Genomic DNA, 12,332 nt, shown 5'->3' on the forward strand with positions numbered 1-12,332 from the left:
ATTGGGTGTAAAGATTACTTAGAATACATGAAGCAATTGGAAAATGTAATAAAATGCCAAGTTATACATTGGTACCAACTACTTAGACTCCACCACAGTGGGTTTTCCTAATCAATGCTCAGTTTACCTCTAAGAAGGAGCGGACTTTTGCATTTCCAAAATTGTTGCTTACTTAATCTGTTACTGTTTTGCTATAGACAGAGTCCTAGCGCTGTGTTCACCAGTGTGACCTTTAGCCTCTGTCCCTAGGAATGTGAAACTGAATGGTACTCTTGCTCCCACAGCAAGGTAAAAAAATGTAGTGTAGCAAGAACATGAGTAACTCAAATATATTTGAGGTTTCGGGATCTTAATATCTGATGAGAATATAAAATTTTGTGTATTTAGTTTGCCTGTTTTGAGTTAGTTAATTTTAGGGGTAACTTTTAGAATAAATTTAAAAATTTTCAGCATCAAATGACAGTCCTTTGGTTAGTCATGAGGGGTTAGATGTAAAGCCACATTATATTGAGAAGACTAGGGACTATTGCTGTGTATTAGCCTTGCAAGGCAGTAATATTTGAGAAGAAGGAAAAAACGCCCTACACTCTAAAAGGTTGAACTGTTGCTATGTTGCAAAATCCGATTTGCCTTGATTCCTGATAATCTTCATTAATCTTTCAAGGAATCATCAGATGTGTGTATTTGAGAATGATATGTATTGAGATACTTGTTGAGCATGATAGGACAACAAAGTCTCCCAAACATCATGTTTCTGAAGTTTTGTAGTGTTTTGCTTTATTTTCTGTACTATTTGTTGTGAGAGCATTAGTAGCTTCCTCATTTTGAGAAGTGGAAGAACTGGGTTGGAGCACTTTTTTTTAAGAAAACCCAGTATTTCTCCAGTGTTATATAGTCTCAAGGGATCAGTAGTATGTTTCACTTGACATTAATATGGGCAGAAAAAAGGATTCTTCACCTTCTCCCTTCAACCCCTACTCTTTGAGCAAAGCATATATACCTCCAGACCTCAGGGAGAGGAAAGCACCCTTTGTTTTTCTAGCCTTTGAAATACTTTTTAGCAACAAGAAACTTTTGTTCATAAAAACTGGTTTGCAGGACGCCTGGGTGGCAGTGGTTTAGCGCCTGCCTTTGGCCCAGGGCATGATCCTGGAGTCCCAGGATTGAGTCCCACATAGGGCTCCCTTCATGGAGCCTGCTCCTCCCTCTGCCTATGTCTCTGTGTCTCCTCTCTGACTCTCAAGAATAAATAAATAAAATCTTAAAAAAAAAAAAAAAAAGGTTTGCATCTTGGGTGCCCTGATTCAACTAATAACATGTAGTCTTGCTATTTAGACATCAGCAGAAAGAGGAATATCTTTTCTCTTCCCTCTCCACTCCTCTTTTTCTTTTTTTTTAAGCATTTATGCCATTAAATTTTCATTGGTCCTTTGTGGATTTGTTAGGACAATAGTCAGAACATTTTCTGCTTATTTTTTTCTCCAATAAAAATTTATAATGTCTCTAAGATTTACATGAGTTCAGCCATTTTCTTTTCAATGGTTGTTTTTACCTGAATGTCATAATTCCATACCTTTTGGGGAGAATGCATATTGCTGAGAATGCATATAAAGAATTGCTGTGTAACCCACACACTTAGCATTGTATAGAACATTTTTATCTCCCCAGAAAGTTCCGTTGTATATTTTCTAAATCAATCTCTGCCCTGTCGGGAAACCACTGTTCTCCTTGGTTTTGCCTATTTTAGAACATCATATAAATGGAATCGTACATTCTATATTCTTATTGTCTAGTTTCTTTTGTTCAGTATTATGTCTATGAGATTCATCCATGTTATTGCATTCCTTCATTTTTGCTGACTGCTGGTATTCCATTGTATGAATATACCACAGTTTGTGCATCTAGTTTTCTTAATTATAAACGTTTGGATTCTTTCCAATTTTTGCTTTTATGCCATATGCAGTTGTGTACAAGCCTTGAGTGGACTTATAATTTCATTTCTCTTGAATAGGTATCTATGAATAGAATCACTGGATCAAAGGGCAGATAGATGTTTACTATTATAAGAAACAGCCAAATCTTTTTCTAAATTGCTTTTGTTATTTTATTTTATTTTTTTATTTTTTGCTTTTGTTATTTTAAACGCCTCCTGGCAAAGAACAGGGGTTCTGGTTGCTCCACATCCTTGCCAACATTTGGGTTGTCATTCTTTTTAACTTTAGTTGTTCTAGTGAATACATGCACAAGTTCTTTACAGTTAATTAAAACAGATTTTATTTTGAGAATTTTGTGGCATGTCTTGAGATAATTGGAAATACTTTTTAATTTGGTACATCTTTTAAGATTCTTTTAAAGTCTGGTCTGGGGGATCCCTGGGTGGCGCAGCAGTTTAGCGCCTGCCTTTGGCCCAGGGCGCGATCCTGGAGACCCGGGATCGAATCCCACGTCGGGCTCCCAGTGCATGGAGCCTGCTTCTCCCTCTGCCTCTGTCTCTGCCTCTCTCTCTCTCTGTATGACTATCATAAATAAATAAAAGTTAAAAAAATAATAATAAAAAATAAAGTCTGGTCTGGGACAAATATTGATCACAACAGTAGGTCTCCAGAAGAGGGCCCAGGATATTCTTTCCCACTAATCCATGACTAGAGTTTATGAGGAAAAATTATTATTAATCTTGTACATCAATTTTAGTCCCTTATGGTTTCCAAAATACTTACTCTAGACCAGCAAATGTGATTTCCCATTTTATAGATGAAGGAATGAAGACTAGAGAGCTTGTCTAAAATTTACCTAAGGCTTTTAGGGACTGAAACACAGCACTTTTAGTTAGTTGTATTTCACAGAATGTAAGCTGATCTTGAAATATATCCTGGTCATTGATTTGTCCTTTTCAAGTGGCTCCTAGGAATTAATTCTGAGTCTTGTTTTAGTCCTCACATAGATCAGCTGATAGGGTTATAAAGATAAGTGCAGTTGGTGCCTTTAAAAAAAATTATTATTTTATTTTATTTTTAAAGATTTTATTTATTTATTCACAGGAGACACAGAGAGAGAGAGGCAGAGACACAGAGGGAGAAGCAGGCTCCCTGCGGGGAGCCCAATGTGGGACTCGATCTCAGGACTTAGGGATCACTCCCTGAGCCAGGGGCAGATGCTCAACCACTGAGCTACCCAGGAGTCCCTAGTTGGTGCCTTTCTAAGAACAAATACATTACTGAGTGTCCGAAATTGACATTTTGGAACTCTGCATGTAATTTTCAGAGCCCTTTTAGGAACCCCTGTCTAAATGGCTATAGCAGTGAATATTTGTCATTGTCCACATTGTTATGGTGAGGGGGATAGCACAGCAGGTAATCTGAACTGAATGGGAAGAAACTTTATCAAAGTGAGTAATGTTTATACTTTTCCAAAGCAAATTGCAGTTAAATTGTGTCAACATAAATCCACTTTTGCACCACTGTCACATGTTAACCTAAGTTGTTTGCTTTATTTCAGTGATGTCCTTGCATTGCCCATTTTTAAGCAAGAAGAATCAAGTTTGCCCCCTGATAATGAGAATAAAATCCTGCCTTTTCAGTATGTGCTTTGTGCTGCCACCTCTCCAGCTGTGAAACTCCACGATGAAACTCTGACGTATCTCAATCAAGGTTAGATACTTCCTTATTTGTTAGTGTTATCAAGATCTGCTGGATTGATGATATTTTATTAGGTATACTTACATGTAAAAAGTACATCTTTCTAGTGTGACCATTTAATGTCATATTTGATGTGTATTGCTACCTTCTTTTGTGTACCTGCCCGTTTTTAGTTCCTATCTCCCTCTTTCAATCCTGACCCAGCTCTATTGACCAGTTGTGTGACCTTGGACAAGCTACTTAAACTCTTTACATTTCAATTCTTTTATCTGTAAAAGTGAGATTGATAATAGTTTTGAAAATTGTATCAATTAATGAAATAATATATGAAAACACTTAGCACTGTTCCTGGCACATAGTAAAGGATTATAGTTGTTACTAATACTAATAATATTATACTCTTGTATATTCAACCAGCTGAATTTTATTCTTTCTGAATCTGAATCTATGAATATAATATGTAGTTACTTTTTCTTCCAGGACAGTCTTATGAAATTCGTATGCTAGACAATAGGAAACTTGGAGAACTTCCAGAAATTAATGGCAAGTTGGTGAAGGTAAAAGAAAATGAGTAAATCATTCCTCTGCACAATATCCTTTTATTGACCCTTTTTGGGTAATGTTCTTTTGCTTCCATAAAGGGCTTGGTGGTATCTCTTACCTACTACAATTTGCTGGCAGAGTGGTAAACCATTATTTCTTTGGAGTACGAGTGAGCCCACCCCCATTCACATGGGTTTTATAGAGCTGTAAAAACAGAAGGCTTACCATTCTATGTCAAAGTAGTCTCCTGGTCCATTGAAGCTCTTTGGCGTGGAATAGAGTAACCACCTTGAGATTTTTAGAGAAGCTCCAGTGTCTCTTTGGATACGTGGTCTAGTAGCAAGAAAAACAGAAACTACTATCGACAAATAACAGTTTTCTTAGTCTAGACTTATAGCAATGAATTCACAGCACAATTGGGACAGAGGAATTTGATTAGCAACTATAAAAGTTGATGGGAGGGATATTAATACGCACCTCCACAAATAAGAGTAACAAAAAGAAAATTGATAGCATTAACCCCTGCTTACCCTCAGTGCTGCACGGTGGGTTAGCAAGCAGGGAACCTGGTGAGATTTTCATATATACCCAAAGAGCTGAGCTGGATATTACATGGTAACAGTAGGGAGAAGTATAAATGCTTCCAATAAGTCTTTTTTTGCCCAATCCATGAGGACTAATGTTTAAGCCAAATTTTTTTTTAAGATTTTTTTTTATTTCTATTGTTATTTTTTAAATGTATTTTAAAAAGATTTACTTATTCATGAGACACACACACACACACAGAGGCAGAGACACAGGCAGAGGGAGAAGCAGGCTCCCTGTGGGGAGCCTGAGGCGGGACTGGATCCCAGGATCTTAAAATCACTACTTTTTTTTTTTTAAAGATTTTATTTATTTATTCATGAGAGACAGAGAGAGAGAGAGAGGCAGAGACACAGGCAGAGGGAGAAGCAGGCTCCATGTAGGGAGCCCGATGTGGGACTCGATCCCAGGACTCCAGGATTACACCCTGGGCCGAAGGCAGGCGCCAAACCGCTGAGCCACCCAGGGATCCCCTCAAAATCACTACTTGAGCCAAAGGCAGATGCTCAACCACTGAGCCACCCAGATGCCCTAAGCCAAGTTTTAAATATGGTTTCAGTTAACTATAGAGATTATATCTGAGCAATTATAAATTTTACCCTGAAAAGAGTTTAGTATGGCATGGGTTTTAGAGTGAAACAGATCTGAAGAAAAATAATTTTAGATTGTATCTAGAAACCAACTGGAGGTGACTTCTGGTAGTTTTCCTTTATCAGCACTGATTTTTAAGGATCCCACTCTCATTTGATTTTGTTGCTTCCTTTCAGAGTATATTCCGTGTAGTGTTCCATGACCGACGACTGCAGTATACTGAACATCAGCAGCTGGAGGGCTGGAGGTGGAATCGACCTGGAGATAGAATTCTTGATATTGGTGAGTTAAGGGAATCTCTTGCCCAGGAAATGCCTATAAAAGTGTGGTCTGAAAATTGTGGGGTTTTTTTTACTTTCTTTTTTTTTTTTTTTTTTTTAAGATCTTATTTATTTATTCATGAGAGACACAGAGAGAAGCAGAGGCACAGGCAGAGGGAGAAGCAGGCTCCATGCAGGGAGCCCGGTGTGTGACTCCATCCCGGGACCCCAGAATCACACCCTGAGCTGAAGGCAGATGTTCAACTGCTGAGCCACCCAGGTGTCCCAAGAATTGGTTTTCTTTACTTGATGTTTACATTGATTCAGAATGCTTCAGGGGCTCAATTAGCATAAACCCTGAAATGTTTATTGACTAAGTATAAAAAACTACTGGGACGATAATATCAAAATTGAAGTTGGAAGTGTAGATCCTTCAGTTCCATAACAATTGCATCCATTATTTTAGGATGACTTTTTTGTTTTTGTTTTTTTTAACTTAGTTGTGGTAAAAGTTACCATTATAAAGCATTTTAAAGTAAATAATTTAGCAACATTAAGTACATTAACATTATGCAGCCATCACTGCCATCCGTGTCCAGAACTTTTCTCACCTTGCAAAATTGAAACTCCGTACCCATTAATTAAACAATAACTCCTCCTTCCCTCTTCTCCCCAGCCCCTGGCCACCGTCATTGTATTTTTTGTTTATATGAATTTGACTACTCTAGGTGCATCAGATAAGTGAAATCATCTAGTATTTGTCTTTTTGTGATTGACTTATTTCACTTCACATAATCCTCAAGGTTCATCCATATAGTGGTATGCATTATAATTTTCCTCCTTTTTAAGTCTGTTTGATGTTCCGTTGTGTATATACACCACATTTTGTTTATCCATTCATCCTTTAGTAGATATCCGGGTTGATTCTACCTTTTGGTTACTGTGAATAATGCAGCTTATGAACGTGGGTATACAAATATTTATTTCAGTCTCTGTTTTCAATTCTTTTGTGTATATACCCAGAAATGAGACTGCTAGATCATATATATAATTCTATTTTGAATTTTTGGAAGAACCACCATACTGTTTCCATAGCAGCTACACATTTTACATTCCCATCAGAAGTGAACAAGGGTTCTAAATACTCTACCTCCTTGCCAACAAGTACTATTTTCTATTTTTTTAATAGTAGCCATATTAATGGATATGAAGTGGTTATCTCATTGTGGTTTTGATTTATACTTCTCTAATGGTTAGTGATGTTGGTTATCTTTTCATGTGCCTATTGGCTATATATATATATATATATATATATATATATATATATATATATTTATCTATCTATCTATCTATCTTCTTTGGAGAAATGTATATTCAAGTCCTTTCCTCATTTTTGAATCTGGTTTTGTTGTTGAGTTGTAGGCATTCTTTATGTATTCTAGGTATTAATCCCATATCAGGTATATGATTTGCAATATTTTTTTCCATTCTGTGTGGATTGTCTTTTTACTATGTTCATAATGTCCTTTAATGCATAAAAGTTTTAAGTTTTGATGTAATCCAGTTTATTTAATTAATTTTATTGCCTTGCCTATGCATTTATTGTCATATCTAAGAATATTGCAAAATCCAACGAAGCTTTTACTTGGAAGTATATATGTATACTGCCAAGAGTTTTATAGTTTTAGGTCTTACATTTAGGTGTTTGATTCATTTTTTAGTTAATTTTTGTATACGATGTAAGAGTTCACCTTCATTCCGGGTATGTGGATATTTAGTTTTCCCAACACCATTTGTTGAAACAACTATTCTTTCCCCACTGAATGGTCTTGGTACCTTTGTCAGCCATCATTTGATCATGTATGTGAGGACTCATTTCTGGGCTTTCTGTTGTGTTCTGTTAGTCTGTGTCTCCATCATTATGTCAGTACCACACTGTTTTGATAACTGTAACTTTGTAGGAAGTTTCGAAATCTGGAAATGTGACATCTCCAACTTTACTTTTTTCCAAGATTGTTTTGGATATTCAGGGTCTGATATTTTATTTTGTGTATGTATAAAAGGGGCCAGGTTTTTCCCCAAATGCTACAAATTCTTTTATTTTACTAATAACTGAGAGGCAAATTAGTGGTTTGTTTTACCTAAAGTAAGAGACCTAGGATTAGAATCTATGTCTCTTGATTTGCAGTTTAGACTTTTCCCCTACTGCTTTGCTACACAGAGTAGAATTTATTTTTCTTAAATCATAGGGAAGTTCCTTTACAAACATACATGCTGTCTCTCTTCATGAATGTACTTTTAATACTGGCATCTATGTCTTTGATCTCTTATTGGTTATTATCTCTTACTAGTAAACATAGTTGTTAAACAAATCTAAGTACTTACTAATTTGACCTGAGAGAACACTGATTCTAATACAGCTATCCTGATACCCATTTGACAAATTGACCTTAGGATAAATCCAACACAACTAACACTGTTGGACCCACTTAATACCTTGTTTGAATTGGGAATAAAATGGTAGTATAGTTATAGCTATCAGCCTGGCTTTCTCTCCCCAGTTTGAATATTAATAGAAGTCAGGAAATGATATTTGATTATATGCTATGTAGAATGGAAAGCAGAATTCTACTAGAGCTCATTTTTGCTTCCCTCTTGAGTATCAGATTTGTTCCTCTGTTATAGCAGGGTTACTTGATAATTTTAAGGCCAGCATCAATCTCTGTGTTAAATTTTTCCCACTTCTATCTGTAATACAATGCTTCTGCCTTTATTCAGACACTCTGCTTTATCTTTCTATAGCAATCTCCTTAGTATACTTCTATCAGTAACACTAATCTTAAAACTGTAAGTGAAGCAGATTTAGTTACAATTTTCATGACACTGGAGCTAGTGTGTAGACTAAATCTATCTTTAAGTAGAATTTTGGCATATTAAAAGGAAACTGTGTTTAAATTGTCTTATTTAAAAAACCTTTCAAAGTGGAAAAAAGATACTCAGAAAGTACTTAGGTCCATTTTAGCTTTAATCAAACCCTTTTCATTGGCAAAAAGAGGGTTAGGGTGTGATACATAAAAATCTTAGTAACTAGGGACCAGTAATAAAACAATCAGTGCTATCTTATTTAAACCCAGTGGCCCTCAGAATTGTTCAATGATTACCATTTTATTTCTCAGATATCCCAATGTCCGTGGGTATAATCGATCCTAGAGCTAATCCAACCCAACTGAATACAGTGGAGTTCCTGTGGGACCCGGCAAAGAGGACATCTGTGTTTATTCAGGTAGGGCATTGCAAATGGGATTCCCATTATGAAGAGCATCTCTTGCTACCAATTTGTTTCTTCTTTTTCCTTTTTTTTTTTTTTTAAGATTTATTTATTTATTTAGGAGACAGAGAGAGGAAGCAGAAGGAAGGGCAGAGGGAGAGAGAGAGAGAGAATCCAAGCAGACTCCCTGCTGAGCATAGAGCCTGACTTAGGGCTTGATCCCAGGACCCTGAGTTTATGACCAGGGCTGAAATCAAGAGTTGGATGCTTAACCAGCTGAGCCACCCAGTTTGTTTCTTGAAGGATAAAACAGGATTCTAGCCTATCAAGTCTAGATTCCTCAACACTTGCCTGAGAGCAATGAGGAATGTCTGAATTGCCCTTTTAATTTCCCCAATTTATTTATTTGTATGACAAAACAAACAAAAAACAAGCAAACAAAAAACAAGCAAACAAAAAACAAGCAAACAAAAAAGATACTTGCTAATGGCTGTATAATATTCCATTCTTTGGATACACTATGACTTCCCTATTATTATTTAGATTGTTCTAAATTTTCCCTACTATCTGTAAAGTTATTTTGAACATCTTTATGCTTAAAGTTTGTTTATATAAAAATAAAGAGGGGGGCATCCCTGGGTGGCTCAGCGGTTTAGCACCTGCCTTTGGCCCAGGGTGCGGTCCTGGAGTCCCAGGATCGAGTCCCATGTTGGGCTCCCAGCATGGAGCCTGCTTCTCCCTCCTCCTTGTCTGCCTCTCTCTCTATGTCTCTCATAAATAAATAAATAAATCTTAAAAAAAAAAAGTTGTTTTTATATATCCAATTATGTCTGTTGGGTAGATTCCTTTAAAATTCTTTTTTTTTTTTTTTAAGATTTTATTTATGTATTCATGAGAGACACAGAGAGAGAGAGGCAGAGATATAGGCACAGGGAGAAGTAGGCTCCTCACAGGGAACCCGATGCAGGACTCTATTTCAGGACTCTGGGATCCCGACCTGCGCCAAAGGCAGACACTCAATCACTGATCCATCCAGGCATCCCTCCTTTAAAATTATTTGTAATAAAGAAAGCTGTGGTTTATTATGTCCCATTAGATAGTCACTGTGTTAAGTAAACAGTTTGTATACATTATTTTATTTAAAATTTTCAGCAATAATCCTGTAGGGTAGAAATAGTGTTGGAGGCTTAGAGAAATTAACAACTTTTAAGTTAAAAATTGAGAGTTTAAACAATTAACTTACCTAAGCTAATATTTGATCAGTCAAGGTTTCACTGTTAAGATTCACCAAAGTCTTCACTTTATGCAGTAGCAAGCAAACCTTTGCAAACCTTTTTTTCCACTATTGCCAGTGACCTTTCATTTGCTATTTTCCCAGCATGAATGGTGCCTCTGCTTTTTAAACTCTACCTTAAAGTGCAGGAAACTTTTACTAACATAAATCATTTCTCTTTTATATTAACTCTGTATTCTCTGAAGCAGTATGAACGTAGTTCCTCCTAGTAGCTTTTGTTAGCATTGGATCTGTATATTTACTTTGTTTCATTTGTAACTAATTAATTTTCCTTATTTCCTCCTTTAGAATATACATTCTTTAAGATCAATAAGAGAATTAAGGTTATTTATTAAGATGTTACTTATTTATGTATTTAGAAAGAGAGAATGATAGAGGATGTGCAGGCAAGCAGGGGGAGGAGCAGAGGGAGAGAATCTCAAGCAGACTCCTTATGAGCATAGCACCCAATCTCCCTATCCTGAGACAATGACCTGAGCCGAAATCAAAAGTCAGACGCTTAAGTGAGGCATCCCTAAAAGGTTTTTTTTTTAAGATTTTATTTACAGAGATGTTTTTAAGTAAGCTCTACACCCAATGTGGGGCTTGAACTTATAACCCGGAGATCACGAGTCATATACTCTACCATTGACCTGACCAGGTGCCCCTAGCATGAAAGGTTTTTTTTTTTTATAGGTGTTCATAGTGTTTTTAAAGGTTTTGCTGTTAGTAGTTGCTCAAAAAATATTGTTGACTGATGTGGCTAGCTAGCAGTACTGAAACCTGGATGTTGTATTCTTTGTAGGTACACTGCATTAGCACAGAGTTCACTATGAGGAAGCATGGAGGAGAAAAGGGAGTGCCGTTCCGAGTACAAATTGATACCTTCAAGGAAAATGAAAATGGGGAGTATACTGAGCACTTACACTCAGCCAGCTGTCAGATCAAAGTCTTCAAGGTATTCCTGGGCGTCATGCTGTCCCTTGTATCCATTTTCCTCATTTTTCAATTTTAACATTAATTACAAAGTCAGAAAGTTAACTTTTCCTTTTTTTTTTTTTTTTTTTTTAACTTTTCCTTTTTCAACAACTGTGAAAACTAGTCTAGGCCAGAGTTCTTGAGATAATAATTCCTGAGATGCCTGGTAATGAATTTATATAGGATAGGCATGGGAGAAGGGGAACTTGGACAGGGGAGTAGAGGCTAAAACACGGATTTTCACTGAAAGCTCTTAAAGTCTTTTGAAATTACAAGCTCTTGTAAAAGCTCACAAAATTATGAAATGTTGATAGCTTTGATTACATTGATATTTGACTTTCTTTTGTTATTTTGGTCTTCATTTTTATCACACAGATAAATGTAGTCTCATTGCAAAGGATTAATTAATACAGAAGTATTCAGACTGAAGTCCCCCTTTACCACTTTTACCCTTACTTCCCAACCTTTCCCAGAGGTCACCATGGTCATATTTTCGCATGTATCCTTCTAGTCCCCTTCTGTGCTTTTATATATACGTGTACCTAAGTATACACATGTTTTCTTGTCTTTAAAACATAAATAGGACTGTACTGTATGAATTGTTATGAGGCTTGCTTTTTTTCAGTTTGCTATGTGCTTTAGAGATCCATGTCCATAGCTATAGATCTCTTATTATTTAACAGAGAGACTGTGAGAGAGAGCCCGAGCTGGGGAGAGAGAGGGAGAAGCAGACTCCCCACTGGGCAGGGAGTCTGACACGGGGGTCGATCCCAGGACTCTGGGATCCTGACCTGAGCCAAAGGCGGACACTCAACTGACTGAACCACCCAGGTGTCCCTAGGTCTCTTATTCTTTTTCAATTCCATCACACAGTTAAATTTCCTATTTTCAGACTTAGATGCAAGGATCCATCTTGTCTTTACATCATTATACATACATCCTTGTTTCACATGTGACTGTTTAAGCTTTAGAAATAATATTGTTGGGTCAAATGTCAGTTGATGAGTCAAAACAAAACATTTCTCTTTTTAGCCCAAAGGTGCAGACAGGAAGCAAAAAACAGATCGGGAAAAAATGGAGAAACGAACACCTCATGAAAAGGAGAAATATCAGCCTTCCTATGAGACAACTATACTTACAGAGGTAAAAGGATTTTTTTTGGTGATGGTTTCAAATTTATTCTCAATTTATTCTCAAAA

At 36.6% G+C, this 12,332-nt stretch overlaps 1 protein-coding gene across 8 annotated transcripts in view; it reads left to right on the plus strand.

The window, feature by feature from the left end:
- TFCP2 (transcription factor CP2) overlaps positions 1–12,332 on the plus strand; it is a 60,813-nt gene that overhangs the window by 38,475 nt on the left and 10,006 nt on the right. For 7 of the 8 annotated variants that reach the window (XM_077870026.1, XM_077870022.1, XM_077870020.1 and 4 more), the window contains 6 exons: positions 3,496–3,647; positions 4,116–4,192; positions 5,531–5,636; positions 8,791–8,897; positions 10,961–11,113; positions 12,166–12,276. In XM_077870026.1, the coding sequence (XP_077726152.1) occupies positions 3,496–3,647; positions 4,116–4,192; positions 5,531–5,636; positions 8,791–8,897; positions 10,961–11,113; positions 12,166–12,276 (706 nt within the window). The remainder of the gene's footprint in view (positions 1–3,495; positions 3,648–4,115; positions 4,193–5,530; positions 5,637–8,790; positions 8,898–10,960; positions 11,114–12,165; positions 12,277–12,332) is intronic. The other variant, XM_077870027.1, reaches the window with a different exon arrangement.

Source organism: Canis aureus, chromosome 25 (assembly GCF_053574225.1).
Source record: "Canis aureus isolate CA01 chromosome 25, VMU_Caureus_v.1.0, whole genome shotgun sequence".
NCBI classification, from domain to species: Eukaryota; Metazoa; Chordata; class Mammalia; order Carnivora; family Canidae; genus Canis; species Canis aureus.